This window comes from Nymphalis io, chromosome 12 (assembly GCF_905147045.1).
Source record: "Nymphalis io chromosome 12, ilAglIoxx1.1, whole genome shotgun sequence".
Taxonomy (NCBI): Eukaryota; Metazoa; Arthropoda; class Insecta; order Lepidoptera; family Nymphalidae; genus Nymphalis; species Nymphalis io.
This window is the reverse complement of record NC_065899.1, coordinates 1,373,501-1,392,316: the sequence shown is the minus strand read 5'-3', so window position 1 is coordinate 1,392,316 and position 18,816 is coordinate 1,373,501. Positions and strand designations below refer to the sequence as shown.

The 18,816-nt window shown below is 32.0% G+C and overlaps 3 protein-coding genes across 6 annotated transcripts; 2 read left to right on the top strand and 1 right to left on the bottom strand.

The window, feature by feature from the left end:
• Positions 1-18: 18 nt before the first annotated feature.
• On the top strand, positions 19-3,274 carry LOC126772278 (ashwin-like). Of its 3 annotated transcripts, none has more exons than XR_007669638.1 (4): positions 19-179; positions 253-591; positions 871-1,115; positions 1,928-1,998. XR_007669638.1 is itself a non-coding variant. In XM_050492572.1 (4 exons), exons 1-3 carry the CDS (start codon positions 105-107, stop codon positions 931-933), a joined length of 477 nt encoding a protein of 158 aa, XP_050348529.1. In that variant the 5' UTR covers positions 19-104; the 3' UTR covers positions 934-944; positions 1,928-3,274. The 3 variants fall into 3 exon arrangements, 2 of the variants coding, with proteins under 2 accessions (XP_050348529.1, XP_050348528.1); XM_050492572.1 differs by having other exon boundaries at positions 871-944; positions 1,928-3,274; XM_050492571.1 differs by having other exon boundaries at positions 871-3,274.
• Positions 3,275-3,672: 398 nt separating this feature from the next.
• Positions 3,673-15,139, top strand: LOC126772176 (cAMP and cAMP-inhibited cGMP 3',5'-cyclic phosphodiesterase 10A-like). Of its 2 annotated transcripts, XM_050492395.1 has the most exons (16): positions 3,673-4,081; positions 4,912-5,010; positions 5,703-5,905; positions 6,070-6,243; positions 6,441-6,589; positions 6,760-6,929; positions 7,109-7,242; positions 7,546-7,664; positions 7,794-8,031; positions 8,911-9,066; positions 10,132-10,233; positions 10,521-10,598; positions 11,353-11,451; positions 11,652-11,821; positions 13,753-13,855; positions 14,959-15,139. In XM_050492395.1, the coding sequence occupies exons 1-16, from the start codon at positions 3,754-3,756 to the stop codon at positions 15,058-15,060; spliced, it is 2,424 nt and encodes an 807-aa protein (XP_050348352.1). In that variant the 5' UTR covers positions 3,673-3,753; the 3' UTR covers positions 15,061-15,139. The 2 variants fall into 2 exon arrangements, with proteins under 2 accessions (XP_050348352.1, XP_050348353.1); XM_050492396.1 differs by lacking the exon at positions 13,753-13,855.
• Positions 15,140-15,261: 122 nt separating this feature from the next.
• Positions 15,262-18,622, bottom strand: LOC126772276 (sorting nexin-12). Its single transcript, XM_050492569.1, has 4 exons — positions 18,342-18,622; positions 18,076-18,171; positions 17,712-17,814; positions 15,262-16,502 (listed from the first exon to the last, which is right to left on the bottom strand). The coding sequence occupies exons 1-4, from the start codon at positions 18,510-18,512 to the stop codon at positions 16,375-16,377; spliced, it is 498 nt and encodes a 165-aa protein (XP_050348526.1). The 5' UTR covers positions 18,513-18,622; the 3' UTR covers positions 15,262-16,374.
• Between the last annotated feature and the right edge of the window lie 194 nt (positions 18,623-18,816).

Here is an 18,816-nt window from a genome sequence, read left to right as displayed (position 1 = left end):
CATTGACAGGTTTTTCTTTCTGGCGCCTACCTATTGTTTTGTTGTAGAGCTAGTGTTTTGCGTAATATATTAATCTTAAAATATGTATGAAATTATGAATAAAAATGGCTGTACCCTGTGATATGTTGTTACATCCAGAATTATTGTCAAATGAGCAGTTAATACAAGTTATTCAAGAGGTAAAACCGAACTCTCATTTTCGCTGACAAATTTGTATTTTTGTACCTATTAACAATTATCTGTTTATTTTAGAGACATTTACGAATAAATAATTTACAAATAAAAGCAAGAGATGAACTTTTAGATCTATTTCATCAATTTTGTGTTCCGTATGGGCAAAGAAAATATCGAGATTCTGGTCGAGGTAAAATTTTGAACGAAGTCCGTATGTCGAACGCAGAGTCAGCCAAGAATTTGGATTTAATCAATAATAATTATATTAATAACAGAAAGAAAACATATTCAAATAGTGAAAGATTAAAACCTCCATCTGATTTGCTGTCCGGTCAGATGAAAAGGATTAAGCTAGATTGCAATAATATCGCTTTTAATAATAGCAATTACTACAAGAGGAAGATGTCGATTGATGGTGTAAGTTATTTTTTCATCAATATAGGGTCACATATAACATTACTGAAAATGATGTTCTCCTGATGATGGTCCTGGCGGCCATTGTGCACAACATACTATACTGCATCAACATATCTGCACTCTCTATTTCGTCTTATTAGCTAGCTACGATACTTATGCGGTGTTCATTGCCTCACAAGTCTTGTGCCACCATAAAATATCTGTAGATAAACTTCTTTTGATTAGTTAATGCTAAGTGAATAAAACTCAAATAATAACAAGTTTTATTATATTTTCTAGGTAAGCTCTTCCATAGACAGTCCACCAATTAAAAAAGAAAGAAAAGCAATAACATGGCCATAAAATGCTTAAGGGTACATAATCTATAAAAATATCATTATATCATTTGTCTTTACACCGAATGAAAACTTAGACATAAAAAATAACCCTCACAATAAGAAGTATTTCATAAGTAATATGTAGATTCTATGAGCTAAATCAAAATTAATTTAAAACTGAAAAAACATAATTTATTATTTGTCATGGTAAGTTTTATGTACCTAACCTACCTTGAAGAAGTACTTTCTTCAAAAGCTTTTCAATCGATACCACGGTAAAATAGATAGTAATTCCATTTTACTATGGTGTAGGTTTTACATGACATTAGCAGAATACTAAACGTATATATATGCATGTAATGATATCAAATATCTGTTTCTAACAATATGAGCTGTTCTATTTTATAGTAGTACTTTAAGTAAGATTAGAATGGCGAAAAAAGTCAAAATAAACATATACATGCGATTAATTCGATTAGCTTTTACAAAGATTTTTTAAATATGTATAAGTCTTTACAACAACTGTGGCCTTTCTCATTGCTAGATCAACTAGCAGAAACTATGTGTACATTTTGTGTACATTAAATATGTAGAATTTTAAATTGCCTCGTCTTAATGTGTTACATAGCTGGATGTACAACTTTGAAATTATATAATAATATTCTGCTACTTAATTTTTACCCTATCTTGATGTTCTATGTTAATTAAATTTTATGTCATAATTTGACATTTTAAATAGTCATTAACTCTATATATATCCCATCGAAAGATAAGAGGTTACAGTGGCGGATGGTGATTAAAAGGCCTGACACTAATTGCTTTTCGGATGCCTTAAAATTGTTTTTTGGTTATCGAAAGAGAAATATATAAATGTAGAATAAGTATGTAATAAGTTGGAACAGAATGTAGTCTACGAAGACTGCTATTTCTTACATTGTTCATGCAAATAAAACAGAAAACAAAATTAAATTTATTAAATAAATGTATTATATAAAAAAATCTTTTTCCACTTTTTTCAGAGAGTCAAAAGCTCCTGCAACAAAAGTATTTCTATAAGTCTACCACTGGGCTTTTATTTGCTCATTAGCTGTAGCCTGTGTACTGAATAGTTTTTACAGAATTCTATATACAAATACATATAATGAAACTTTGATGACAAAAGATGAAAATCTTGCAATTTTTAATAATATATGCTTCTTATTTTATTTGCATATCCATAATACCTTCAAAGTAATAATATATTCAGTAATTGTGTCACAAATCCCATTTAGACAGTTTTAAAATCTCATTGTTTATAGTTTACGATTAGGCTTAAGTAAATTAATCTTAATAAAATGTTTATATTACCTAGGTACCAAAATTTTCTTTTTAAAAAATATATTTTTCTTTTTAATTTTGTTTATAGTTTTTTCTACTATTATAAGGGTAAATTTAAGATAAAGTTGCTTAATGCATTTCAGGGTTTAGAGGTAAATCAAATTATACATCATTTTACATTTTATTCATATGACAAAGTTAAGGATATGTTCTATCTTGTGTTGTATCTTTACTGCTTGTGTATAAAATTTAATTCCAATTTAAAACTTCAAACAGTGTAGGTTTTAGTTCTGTAATTTTTAATAATGTAATGCTTTAGAAGTTATATTGTATAAATAAAAAAAGCGACGAGAAAAAAGTTTGAGTAATATTAAAAAAGCGTGAGGATATAATCAATTAGTTTTTATACTATGCTGTAAAGTACACATAGTTATAAATACTACATTTTGCACTAACAGTACCGATATGTGGCTAATAATTTAATATATATATATATATATATATATATATATATATATATATATTTTTTTTATTTATCAATTATGTGTATTATTGTGATGTGATTTTTAAATGGTAATAAATTAACTTTGTTTAATCTTTTGGTCATGTGATAATGCTGTATGTCTAATAAATAAAGATATAGTTTTCTTTTTATAAAACAATTAGAACATGTATAAGTAAAATGATGAATACTATGTTTTGTTACGTATCCGGCTCGCAGGACCAAGTACAATGCCCGATACTTCAAAAGCACGAAAGCCCAGTACGATATTAAAAATAAATTATGAGACCAACTATTTACACGAATTAAACAATATAATTGGAAAGGAAGTCATAAATTTACTTATGCATTTGATTTTTATTGACATCGAAAAATATTTCAATTCGAACTTTTATTAATTTGTATTACCTTGTCATATATAAATATTGTATATAACACACACAACAATATAATATGTCTGTGTTGTCAGAACTCTCATTGATTTACTAGCTATACATGTAGTGACTTTGTGGAAATAGATTATGAAATAAAAAATCATTTTTTGTGATTTGAGTCTGTTTTAAAAAAATTTAGAATATGGTATATTATTCGAAGGTTACAATACATACAACCCGGTCACATTATCTGTGCACCCGGCGTTGTTGACTTTACCTTTAGTATTATTTATCTACTAATTCATTACATAAGTATTAATTACTAGAGATATCCCGCATAAACCCTGCTCATACAAAGCCACTAATCAAAGATATTAAGATGAAACCATAGATAATTCACTATTTTTTACTGGTTGACATATTCGCTAGAGACAATCTCATTCGAATAATATAACCACGTCTACCCTGAAATGTAGACACTGCACTACACCTATCATAAAAAAATGAAATCTCGTTGGCCGTAATTTTATAAAACAAAAACTTATTTGACATAAAAAGTCGTCAAATTGACTTGCACAACAATATTATAAAATATTTTTCTTTAATATACTTCCATAACGTAGTAGAATCTACAATAACAGTACTTTAGAAGATGACTGACCCAGTGCCTCGAAACGCAAAGTCAGTCAAAAGTCGACTTGACACGATTCATCAGACAGATGATTCCGGCAAGAAAGTGCCCAATCTCTCGAGAGTGCAATCTCACTTTCTAGTCCCATCAGAGAAACTAGATAAAGTAACAAGGCGCGTGATAGCACCATATGCCCAAATAGAAAGAAAGGGTTTGAAAGGAGATGAGGTCAAGGAAGGAACATACCTAGATATGAATAGGTTTAATATTTTTTTGGAAGACACAATCGACCTAGATTCTTTATTTTACGAAACTGCTAATGTGCTAAAAGCAGTTACTAATAGTTCCGGTAAGATTCCATTGCCTATTAACATAGGGTAGTTGGCTTTGTGTGGTAAATACAAATAATTATATAGATTTGGCAGACTGGCAAATATACCATCCGATGGTCACCATCGCTCTTATACATTGGCACTGTTAGAATTATTAACCATGTAACGGTTGCGTCAATGCGTCGCAATTCATGGAAACTAAGATGTTATGTCCCTTGTGATTGTAAGTATTGCTGTTTGGCGGTAGAACATGTGAGTGGATGGTAAGTACTTACCCAGACGGGCTTGCACAAAGCCCTACCACAAAGTAATTATTTGGTGCTTCCGAATATATCCCGTTAAAAAATATGCCATATAACTTTTACAATGTTATAATTTTTCACATTTCAATAAAGAAGTGTTGTACATATATTAATATTTCAAAAAGAAAAGATTGGTGGCTTGTAATCGATAAACTATAAAACTCCTGAACAGATTTTAATAATTCTTTCACCATTAAAAAGCTACGTTATCCATAAGTATCGTAGGCTTATATTTCAGAAATAAAAGTCTCTTATAGTCGCAAACTGGAATTCCACGCGGGTACAGCTATTACTAGTGCTTAATTTGTGATTATAATTCATCTCGTGCTTTACGGTGAAGGAAAACATCGTGAGAAAACCTGCATGTGTCTAATTTCACTGAAATTCTGCCACATGTGAATTCTACCAACCCGCATTGGAGCAGCGTGGTGGAATAAGCTCCAAACCTTCTCCTCAAAAAGAGGAGAGGAGGCCTTTAGTCCAGCAGTGGGACATTCACAGGCTGTTACGGACGGATACAGCTATTACTGTAATTGAATTTTCAGGCGTATTCGTGTATATAGTTAATAAAATAAATAATGAAATCGTTTTGATGTCACCAACCACCAAGAATCCTGAACGTTACGAAATCAACATACCTATTGGTAAGAGTTCATTGTGTTATTAGAAACCATATGTTCATTCTGGACTACACAGCTGTAGGTACTTAGCTTATCGTTATTTAAACACTGAGTTATTTCTTTCTGTCATCATTGATTTAACGTTTGAAAGAAGATAGCATCGTTGTTAAATTTGAACCTTATACTTGAGAATCTATTATTTAATTAATCGTGTTTAGTTAATAACGCTTTAACCACTATTTATACGTAAATTCGTCTTATAACATGGACTATTTTAAAGCTTAATCTAAGCTGTTACCGCTTTATGTCGAGTTTGTGTTACGTTTTAGAACGCGTTCCGGTATATGTCCTTCATAATACACTAGCTAGTGGATTGTAAAACCTTAAAATTGTTTGTTTTATACTTATATATAATCCAGTGGTTAGCACGGGTGAATCTTACCTGATGATCGTGGGCCGAAAGCCAGAAAAGCACCGTTGAATTCATTGAAGTTCATATCTTTTGTGTTTATAAACGATCTCGCGTTCGGCGCTTAAGAAAAACTTGACGAAACCTGCATACATACGTGTAATTTCGCTGATTTTCTATACACCTGTATATCTACTAACACGCATTGCAGCAGCGGGAATAAGCTGCAAACTTTGCCCTCAAACCTAAATAAGGTCTTAACGCAGCAATGGAACGTTCACAAGCTGTTTTTTATTATTATATTTAGGGGAGGGAAAAATAGCGGCAGCACACGTAGCAGCAACGAAGGAATACTTGCTGATTGAGGATGTACAGCGCGATAGGCGATTCGCTGAAGGACTGAAGTGGGTAGACGCGAAGGTAGCCCTCTGTATGCCCGTGATAAAGCCTGACGGCGATTGCTATGCTGTACTTGAGTTGTACCGGACTCATGCTGAACCTTATGATCAGGTACATTGAGAATTAATGTATATATATCTATTTAATAGTAAATTAGTTACTGGCTGACACCAGTAATTAATAACTTTCATGTAATCACGCAACAAATACTTAAAGATTTAACTCATTTGGTGAATGACTGAGACGGTATGATATTATATATCAATTGCTTACAGAATATAGTGTACACGGTGGTAAGTGTAGCTTGCTGGGCGGGCGCCGCGGTCCACCAGGCACAAGCTCGCATCACCCTACAACGTACATCTCATCTCAATCAGGAGTTACGGTCTCTCCTGCAGAACTACTTCTGCGACCTCGCTTCTATTGACACAATGCTTACTGATATGCTGGTATGTGATATTTAGTTTCACTTATTATTTTTGTTAAAGTTATGACATTATTAAAAGTTGGAATATAATTTGTTCAAATTGAAATTGTGTATTGTAATTAAGACTTTTTTATTACCAAATAATATTCTTAATAACTAAGCAGGAGTAATATAATATCGTACTGCAGAAAAATAAATATGTATGTATAATGCTATTAGGCAGTAGTGAAATCTTTTATTGGTGCTATGCGGAGCAGTTTCTTCATAATAGACAAAGATAATGTTGGCGACCATCTACTAGCTGATATGTGGGACGATGGATGGAGTTCCGAAAAATGTTCGATACCAAAAAAAAAGATTAAAGTCAAGTACGTTACTGTGTACTATATTGTGCTGTTTGCAAGGTTAAAGATTTTTGTGTGCTGGTTTTCATCTCTGGTCTGGATTTTTTTTGATTTGTCAATTTACACCGCTTGATACACCGTGAAATGTGCAAGTAAATCTACAGCTTTACATTTTTATAATTTTTCAAATCAAGTCTCAGCCAAGAACAGACTCCAGCTGGACTAGTGGCCAAAACTGGGGAATCATTAAACGTTAGAGATGCATACAAAGATCCGAGGTTTTCCAAAGAAATCGATCCCACCACAGGCGTTGTTGTCAGATCCTGTTTGGTTTCACCAATTATTGATAAAAATGGTGTTATTGGTTAGTTTTTTCAAAAGTAAATTAAAAATTCAATTACATTTCCAAGCATATGATTTTAAATATTGACGATTTTTTTTAAACTAACTGCTGTCAGCTTCCAACGCCAGATTTGCCAACTGCTAACAGAATTAATAGAACTGTTAATCTAACTAGCTAGAATTTTCATTTAAATTTAATAGGAATTGTCCAACTTACAAACAAAACAAACGCTCAACCATTCGACACGGAAGATGAAGTTATATTTCAAGTGTTCATCAACTATTGCTCGCTCATAGTGCACTTCTACAACATGCAACAGTACAAAATATACCACGTAAGCAAATTGCACATATTTTCTGCTATTTTATTATGATTATAATTTTATTTAAGTCAGTACTTATCAACCTTATTCATATATACATTATTCAAATCAGCTCTTACAAACTCTTTTGGATCATAATTTTGCAATATATATGAAATTCCAAAAATAGGTAGGCCACCAGGATACTATTTATAGAATAAGTTCGAGTACGGATATTATAATAATAAGTATATTCTAACCGTTGTATTTTTAAATCTTTGAATATTAGGATAAATCTCTACTTTATAGTTAAGTCTCTAAAAATAACAATTTCAGGAAAATCTAAATAAACTATTCAGTGACTTGATGAAATTGCATCTTGCACCGTGTCGTCATGACATGGATGAAATAATGGAAACAAATGGCATGGTGTTACCGCCCCATAATTTTAAAAGGTCATACGAAATATTTTTTATATTTTTACAGTTGAAATTTCTGTTGGTCACAGTATATAAACATATAATTAAATATATAAGGCCAATGCAGATTGTATCTTACAAATTATTGTTAATAATTTCAAACAGCTATAACTATCATATAAGCGAAGGTAGCAAGGAAGATATGCCGGGACTAATTTGCTACATGTACGTGGAGACATTCGCCGATAGGCAGTTCGAGAGGCAGAACTTAGCTGATTTCGCTTTGACAATCTTGCGATGTTACAGAAACAACCCTTATCACAACGCGGAACACGCGTTTTGTTTCACTCATACCATGTATTTAATATTGATCAATAATCCTGGATACTTTGATTTCGTCGAGGTTAGAGAAATTATATTAAAATAGGAATATCTCTTTATATATTATCTGTTATTATAAATGTTTATGTTGTTCCTTTGTGATTAAAAATGCTCAGTGATCAAGCAAAAGTTTGCCAAATAAGTGGCATATTTTGCCGTCTAATAACGTTTTTGTGATGATAATAATACTATCCTGTATCAATGTTAATGGATAGGAAATATTATAATAATAATAATAATGTCCTCCAGACCGATTTCAGCCACGGCGGCCGAATATGAAGAGAGATTAGCCAACTACGCAGGAGCTATTATAGTGCACAAGTGTGTGCGCAAACACAGGTGCACTCTCTCTTCCCTCACTCTCATAATCCGATGGGACGGCAATCCGACACGACCGGAAAGAGTTCAGGCGCAGGACCAACGGCTTTACGTGCTTTCCGAGGCACAGGAGTGCACACACTTCCAACTTCCAGACTCCGAGCTGCTACTGAGAATTTTCAGACAGAAAAACCCAATAACTTTTTATTAGCCCGACCTGGCGCCTGCGGCCTTACATCAAGCCACTAAACCACCGAGGCAGTTAGGAGATATAATAATGCACAAGTGTATCTTCTCACTCCCATAATCAGATGGGTAATAAATATAATTCAAATTAATATAAATAAATTCGATAGGAGCTAAAAAAGTTTAGATGAAGAAAGCAGAAGTGCGCTTTATGCAAAATGCCATGCTTGGCAATCACTGCCTTCCAAACTCCGGCCAATGACTGACGATGAGAATTTTTTGGTAGAAACTAATTACTTTTTAATGAAACGACACGAAGTTTGATTCCAGGAATTCAGGATTTACTGTTATATAATAATAAGCAACATGCTTAAAACCTAAACTAACTTAATTTTAGACAGCAGCACTAATGCTGTCAGGGCTCTGCCACGATCTCGACCACCCCGGATACAATAACAATTTCCTATCGCTATGTAAACACCCGTTAGCTCAGATGTACAAATCTTCGATGTTGGAATACCACCACTACTTCTTGGCTAAAAAAATCGTTGAGGTAATAATAATCATTAGTCCTAATACCAACTATAATACGTCAAAGTCTATAATCTACAAAATAATTATAATATTAATAATATATTGGGACATTTTTCAAACACGGCCATCTGATCCCAAATTAAGCTTGTACAGAGCTTGTACTATGGAAACCAGACAACTGATATACCTACTACATATACTATTTTTCTTTTGTAAATACATACTTATATAAATAATTATACCCAGATTCAGGACAAACAGACATGTTTATGCACACAAATATCTGTCCTGGGTGGGAATCGAACCCACAACCTTCGGCGTGAAAGGCAAGCATCCACCACCCACGCCAACCGGCTCATATATAAATAATTAATTAAACTGTGCATTTGGTCGATTGTTACATTTTTTTGGCCTGCTCAAACAAAATTGTAATCATGGTTGCTAACAGACTAGACAGTCTTTATAAATCGCTGTTGTTTCAGCTTTTTTTTTTTATAGAATAGGAAGGCGGACGAGCATATGGGCCACCTGATGGTAAGTGTCATGTCAACCATCGCGTACATATCCAATGCGCCACCAACCTTGGGAACTAAGATTTTATGTCCCTTGTGCACAGGCACAAGTAATTACAGAATTACACTGGCTCACTCACCCTTCAAACCGGAACACAACAATACCAAGTACTGCTGTTTTGCGGTAGAATATCTGATGAGTGGGTGGTACCTACCCAGACGAGCTTGCACAAAGCTCTACCACCAGTCGAACCAATAAATTGTATAAGTAGTAGATAGTAGTGTGTATTTTATTTTTTTGTAATTTTGTATATGAGTCTTGTTACTTGAATTAATAAATAATTATTATTATTGTATTTTTCGTCCGTCGGTGAGCTGTTTAACACAGATTTCACTCTTGCTACCATTATTGATTTGACATACGAAGAAAACACGGAGTTGTATAATTAATCAATCGCTTAACGTTTATAAGTAAATATGTGAATCTTTAAGGCCCAAAAATAAAACACCAATTAAAAATTGTTTATCAAAATCTTAATTTTTACACTTTGTTAAGTAATAATATTTTTCAGGATAAAAACTTGCTAAGTATGTTGTCGATATCCGACCGAGACCGCATCATGCAAGAGATGAAATATGATATTCTATGCACAGACCTTGCAGTCTATTTTCAAGTATTGGAATAATTTTTCTCTCTTAGATCAGTTATATATAAATTATTAACTTTAACTCTATTACGTCCATAATGACGCCAACAACTCGTATTCTCGAATTAATGTCATTATATTAACAAATAAATATTATATATAAACTTAGTAAATAATTTTTACCACACTTGGAATTTTAGTCAAGTAAAAATTGATCACGTCCTATTTTAGAATGAATAGTTAATAGGTACGTTGACATTTTTCCAGGTGATTGTAAATCGCATTTCGCTTTTAAAATAACAGACTATTTTTAGGTAAGAGCTCAACTCACCCCGTTGTTAGCAGAACGTTCGTTCGACTGGGCTGATAATTCACACCGAAGATTGTTAAAGGTAGACAACATGTAGAACCAAATTTACAAATATGCCGCCTATAGAATGAACAAAATTGCCGCCATTTTTGCATTATAAATATATATTACAAAACAAAATGTGGTACCTAGTTTTTTTTTAAATAATGCGAAAGTTAACGGCTTTACGTGCTTTCCAAAGCACTAGTGTGCACTTTTTCAATTACCAGACTCCTGGTTGTTGTCCTCCGTTACTCCGTATTGTTCTGAATCCAAATAACTTTTTATTAGCCTTGGGGTTTGAACCAAGTACCTCATTATCTGCGGCCTTATCGAGCCACTAGACCCACGATCAAACAGTGCAAAAAGTAAATACATACTATGTTCATTTAGATTCTTATTTAAATGATTTCGAATGTTTTTGCTCTATTATTCCTTATATTATAAACCCATATACAGACTAGTAAGTAAGTAACAGTCTGTAATTGTCCCACAGCTGGGCTAAGGCCTCCTCCTCTCCCTTTTTGAGGAGAAGGTTTCCACCACGCTGCTCCAATGCGGGTTGGTGAAATACACATGTGGCAGAATTTAGATGAAATTAGACACATGCAGGTTTCCTCACGATGTTTTCCTTCACCGAAAAGCACGAGATGAATTATAATCAGAAATTAAGCACATGAAAATTCAGAGGTGCTTGCCCGAGTTTGAAACCACGTTCATCGGTTAAGATTCATGCGTTCTTACCATTGAGCCATCTCGACTTTTTTTTATATACAGACTAGCTTGTAATATTGCAGGGCATTTTAATGACGACTAGTGATTTATCGGGATGTTGTAAGCCCTTCGGCGTGTCAAAGGTGATTGCTGAGGCCGTTTACGAAGAATTTTATAATCAGGTATATTGTAAAGTGTTAGGAACAAAATTGTAATAATATTTAAATAAAGATTCTATTTGATACATCAGCAAACACACGTCATTTTAACTTATCGTTCAACAATGTAATATATTATTGTTCGTATTTTGTTATTTTTTTTTTATATTTGAATTCAATTTTAAATTTTGACGTATGCCTGCAACCACTGTCAATCGTTCCAGGGCGATCAAGAGCGTGAGATGGGCTACACGCCTCTCAGTATGATGGACAGACGGCGCAGCGTCAACCAGCCGGCGGAACAGATACAGTTCCTGTCGGTAGTAGTTGTGCCATGTCTGTTGTTGTTGCAAAATGTGTTCCCTAACACGAGCCCGCTCACAGATAACTGCAGGTTCATTTGTTTTATTAAAAAACAAAATCAAATATTTTTGAAAATAAGAATAACTCATTTTAAAACGTTATATTTAATGTCAGTTATGAATTTACAAAATGTCTATTAATAGTTATGATAGACAAGAATAATAAGCAAAATAAAGAAGGCAAAGCTAAATTAAGTGAAATAAGGAATTTTTCTCCTACGATTATGTAAAAATTGATAAACAATCAAATTCAAAAATTATTTTAGTATATATTATATACACACATATTTATATGGTACCCTTAATTAACCCGGTTGGCGTGGTTGGTAGATACTTGCTTTGCACGCTGAAGGTTGTGGGTTCGATTCCCACCCAGGACAGACATTTGTGTGCATGAACATGTCTGTTTGTCCTGAGTCTGGATGTAATTATCTATATAAGTATGCATTTACAAAAGAAAAGTAGTATATCAGTTGTCTGATTTCCATAGCACGAGCTTTGCTTAATTTGGGATCAGATGGCCTTGTGTGAATAATGTCCCAGGATTAATGTTACAGAGTACATACATTTTTTAAATCATTTTTGAATTAAGTCACACTATTTGGGGTAAAATGGACGGTAAACAGAAATTAATACGTCACCTTTGTATATTAAAAAAATAAGCATAGACCAGAGAGAAGATAAAAATAACTAATATAGATTTCAGTTTTAATATTTTTCAACACAGTTACATAATTTTTTATTGTACATGTTACAGAAAAACTCAAGAAGCTTGGCACGAAGAAATAGAGATACGCGGTCAAAAGTTATGGAGACAGGACGAAGCCGTACCCAATACGAGAAGCCGGCTTATATTTAAAGTCACTGAATAAGCATTTGAACGAATAAAACAAAATTTAGATAAATATTTTCATTCGTAATATGTACTTATGTATACATTGCAAGAAGCCAAACCTCTTAAAGATACTATATCTAATATTTCGAAAGAAACTTTAAATGTCTGTAAAATATTTAATAATACTATTTTCGTATGTGAATGATATGGAGAAATAAAAAGGCGTTGATTTTCAATTATTTTAATTAGGAATATTTATTACTTGCATAGTGCTATTGTAACATCGGCCCAAGTCATCAGTTTACCGTTTAATAAACTCTGCGCATCACGATAATAACTTCATTCCGGCTTTATACAAAATAAAACTAAAACTAATTTACATCTATATATTTCATTATAGATTTCTCGAACTCGTCTGCGTCGCGACACATTACCTTGTCTTGTTGATGGCAACATTATCCTTGACATAGTATAAATTAAATCATAGACAAAAGTAAAAAAATAACTTAAGCGTTTAAAAAAACAGAACTTTTAAAAATGGCAATAAGAAGGCAAAGCTAAATTAAGTGAAATAAGGAATTTTTCTCCTACGATTATGTAAAAATTGATAAACAATCAAATTCAAAAATTATTTTAGTATATATTATATACACACATATTTATATGGTACCCTTAATTAACCCGGTTGGCGTGGTTGGTAGATACTTGCTTTGCACGCTGAAGGTTGTGGGTTCGATTCCCACCCAGGACAGACATTTGTGTGCATGAACATGTCTGTTTGTCCTGAGTCTGGATGTAATTATCTATATAAGTATGCATTTACAAAAGAAAAGTAGTATATCAGTTGTCTGATTTCCATAGCACGAGCTTTGCTTAATTTGGGATCAGATGGCCTTGTGTGAATAATGTCCCAGGATTAATGTTACAGAGTACATACATTTTTTAAATCATTTTTGAATTAAGTCACACTATTTGGGGTAAAATGGACGGTAAACAGAAATTAATACGTCACCTTTGTATATTAAAAAAATAAGCATAGACCAGAGAGAAGATAAAAATAACTAATATAGATTTCAGTTTTAATATTTTTCAACACAGTTACATAATTTTTTATTGTACATGTTACAGAAAAACTCAAGAAGCTTGGCACGAAGAAATAGAGATACGCGGTCAAAAGTTATGGAGACAGGACGAAGCCGTACCCAATACGAGAAGCCGGCTTATATTTAAAGTCACTGAATAAGCATTTGAACGAATAAAACAAAATTTAGATAAATATTTTCATTCGTAATATGTACTTATGTATACATTGCAAGAAGCCAAACCTCTTAAAGATACTATATCTAATATTTCGAAAGAAACTTTAAATGTCTGTAAAATATTTAATAATACTATTTTCGTATGTGAATGATATGGAGAAATAAAAAGGCGTTGATTTTCAATTATTTTAATTAGGAATATTTATTACTTGCATAGTGCTATTGTAACATCGGCCCAAGTCATCAGTTTACCGTTTAATAAACTCTGCGCATCACGATAATAACTTCATTCCGGCTTTATACAAAATAAAACTAAAACTAATTTACATCTATATATTTCATTATAGATTTCTCGAACTCGTCTGCGTCGCGACACATTACCTTGTCTTGTTGATGGCAACATTATCCTTGACATAGTATAAATTAAATCATAGACAAAAGTAAAAAAATAACTTAAGCGTTTAAAAAAACAGAACTTTTAAAAATGGCAATAAGAAGGCAAAGCTAAATTAAGTGAAATAAGGAATTTTTCTCCTACGATTATGTAAAAATTGATAAACAATCAAATTCAAAAATTATTTTAGTATATATTATATACACACATATTTATATGGTACCCTTAATTAACCCGGTTGGCGTGGTTGGTAGATACTTGCTTTGCACGCTGAAGGTTGTGGGTTCGATTCCCACCCAGGACAGACATTTGTGTGCATGAACATGTCTGTTTGTCCTGAGTCTGGATGTAATTATCTATATAAGTATGCATTTACAAAAGAAAAGTAGTATATCAGTTGTCTGATTTCCATAGCACGAGCTTTGCTTAATTTGGGATCAGATGGCCTTGTGTGAATAATGTCCCAGGATTAATGTTACAGAGTACATACATTTTTTAAATCATTTTTGAATTAAGTCACACTATTTGGGGTAAAATGGACGGTAAACAGAAATTAATACGTCACCTTTGTATATTAAAAAAATAAGCATAGACCAGAGAGAAGATAAAAATAACTAATATAGATTTCAGTTTTAATATTTTTCAACACAGTTACATAATTTTTTATTGTACATGTTACAGAAAAACTCAAGAAGCTTGGCACGAAGAAATAGAGATACGCGGTCAAAAGTTATGGAGACAGGACGAAGCCGTACCCAATACGAGAAGCCGGCTTATATTTAAAGTCACTGAATAAGCATTTGAACGAATAAAACAAAATTTAGATAAATATTTTCATTCGTAATATGTACTTATGTATACATTGCAAGAAGCCAAACCTCTTAAAGATACTATATCTAATATTTCGAAAGAAACTTTAAATGTCTGTAAAATATTTAATAATACTATTTTCGTATGTGAATGATATGGAGAAATAAAAAGGCGTTGATTTTCAATTATTTTAATTAGGAATATTTATTACTTGCATAGTGCTATTGTAACATCGGCCCAAGTCATCAGTTTACCGTTTAATAAACTCTGCGCATCACGATAATAACTTCATTCCGGCTTTATACAAAATAAAACTAAAACTAATTTACATCTATATATTTCATTATAGATTTCTCGAACTCGTCTGCGTCGCGACACATTACCTTGTCTTGTTGATGGCAACATTATCCTTGACATAGTATAAATTAAATCATAGACAAAAGTAAAAAAATAACTTAAGCGTTTAAAAAAACAGAACTTTTAAATAAAAGCCCTATAGATTAATGGACAAAACTAAAACATTCGATTAATTATACAAGAATAATGCCACCATACTCGCACGCTAATGTGAAGCACCTTAATCTATCCATTGAGTAATAATAATACACAATAAATACGTTTAATTTCAAAACTTACAATGATTAAAACAATGAGATTTATAAAGCATAAATATATTAACGCGTAAACGCGAAATGATACCATAAACAACTTTTACTTCAAAAGTATTTGCAACAAAATCGCAAGATGGCAATTTTTAATCATGATTATAATTTACGAATAAACAATTGTAACAGTTTTTTTTTTTTATATTATTGCTTAATTTAAAACGAATAACTTTCTTATCGTCTTTGTTTAACACAATTTACACGATGCCACGTTTTTTATTTGATAATATTTTTGTCCATTTTATAAATTGTCTATCTGTGGAATGAAGTACTTGAATGTATTGCGATTTGTGATTTTGTTAAAAAATATTACTTATTTTTCATCGCTTATCCATTTTTTACTGCAATTTAACAATTTGAACTTTAAAACGATCCTCTTACAAAAATACTCGCCTGAATAACTTTTTTTATAACATTCAATTTGATTGTTTTACTTTGGTATAAATGATCAATGATATTAAACCGTATGATTGGAAGGCTATGTATTAGCCTACACATTAATTTATTTTTCAAGCACTATTGTCCATTGTACCAGACAATTCAAAATTCCTTAGAAGTCAACATTCAGTTGATTTGATAATGGCGAAGCAGGGTCGTCTTAAAGTTCGAAGTGGGGGGGCGGTTATGTGTTCCGTATCTTTCCGGGTACATAGTTCTTGTCGATGGTTGGCTCTTGTAAGAACATGTGCAGACATCTTTCGTTCTGCGCTAATGGATGGCCGGCTATCTTGTTGATAAATACTTCGAGGCCTGAAAGTATATACATACCCATTAGTATTACAAAATGGAGTATTAGAGGTTTTTTTTATTGTGAAAATCGGCAAATGAAAACATGGTGGTTCATCTGCAACGTAAGGGGAGTTGCTAAACAATCCATCGCCTGTCTTGAAGGAACCTGTACAGTCATACAACCTTGGAAACTAATATGTTTTATTACTTGAAGTGAAAGAAGCAGAGTTACTTCTGTAGTTCTGAGTTAAGGATTCCTCCCGTTAATGCATACATGCATACCATTTTAATATATATATATATATCTAACAGTTCCTCCAATAATGAACCTAATATTGTGACTTAAGCTCATATTACGTAAATTTACTTTAATGTAAAGATCAATAGCCCTTGTCATTGATGTGCAATATTGAGGCAAATAACATGAGCTTGTGATATTGAATGGAGTAAATATCGAAACAATCTGTTCAGAAAATATTGAAAGAAAAATAGTTATACATACATATTTAAAAAAAATACATATATATGAAAGTTTTACATATAAATTATTATGATATATATATAATCGGTCTAATAGTGATAAGATTTATACATAAAAATAATGTTTTTGAATGCTTTTTTTTAAGCTAAGGAATCACATTCTTAAGGCAGAATAACATCTGACACATGCCAGTTTACTCATTACTAATACAGAACACAATACATGTTCTAGTCATTGGGCCAAATCAACTTTAAATGATTAAATTAAATTATCTAAGAAATGACAATTTAAAATTGTTTCTAAGAGCCTAATTGAATAATTTTTAGTTTGGATTTCATTTAAAATTACATTTTATACTAAAAGGCACAATATTTTTTCCATTATGAATTTCAAAAATATCAAATAAGTAGTTATATCTACAATTTAAGACATATTTGCTTTATATTCTTATACTAGCTAGCATTGAAACTGATAATTAGATTATTTGTATGTGCAACTTTACAAGGTAGACGAGTCACTTGCATATTATATAAAATCTGTATTCTAGAAATAAATTATAAGATGTTTGAAATAATCCTGTTTGTTACAAGCCTATTTAATTATTTTACGCTAATAAGTAAGCAAAGAAAGTTTAATACAAACTATGACCAAAATAACACAGATTGACCATTACTCTTAAGTTTTTAATTTATAGATCTAATTAGTCTATTTTAGATAATAAGATAAAATATAGATATTCAAAGAGTTACCTTTTCGGCGGTCTTCAATAAATTCTTCTTCAAAAATGCCATCATCTCCTCGGAATGGTAGCTGTCTCTTTAATGCTTTACCAGGTAAAGGAGGGACTACAATCTATAGATAACAAAAATATTTTATTATGTTGGTATCTCAAAAGTATTAAACTTGAAAGAAACAACAAAGAAGAAAAGGCATTATCTTTTAACTAATTGTAAATATAAATGTAAATAATACTAAAGTAATAAATAGACGAATGGGATTCAAACTTCAGCATTTAACTAAAAACTCGATAAATTAATTGCTAAGATAATAAATGAATCATACACAAATGTTTTTGTTCATTTGATAACAAAAGTTCTTATTATCAGTACTCACTTTACTATCTCTTTCTAGTTCTGTTCTTAACCATTCAAAGTCACTGTATCTTCGTCTCACACTCGACTCTTTCACTTTGAACACTGGGAGGTTGGTCTGGATACAGGAAACAGAATTATATTAGAGCAATTATCGACAATCGGCTATCGTAAGCACATAGTTGTACGTTTAATACGCCCACAATTATTGACTCGAGAACATCGCCATTGAGCGTGTTTAATCCAATTACCGATTTAAGGTATTGCTTGCATCCTGCAGCTACTTACCCTCATGCGAACTTCGTAATCAGTATAGCGTTTTTTCCCAACTCCCATTGTAACTGGATTTACCACGTCGATTTCTAAGAAGTTGGCTGGTGCAGCATATGCATCGTCTAGAGTCTGTTTCTTAACATTTAAACGCCTAGTTGCGTCGGCTGTCGTATCCTCAGCCATCATAGCGCTTTTTAAACAAACAATCACAAAGTACTAAAGACGGTTCACTAATCAAAAAGAAAATGAATTTGACATGAATGCAACATAATTTGACGTTTGGCTAAAAATATGGCCATATCACGTTCGGTAACATAAAAATCTACTAATGCTCTAAAATAATAAACAATACGTCCATGTTACTTGCCATAATTAATTTTAATCTTATAAATAAAATTAGTAGCTTATTAAGGTATAATACTCTTAACCGTTTTTTTTTTAAATAAAACTTCTTTGTATAATTGAACAAGTGTGGTATAATGGTAATATT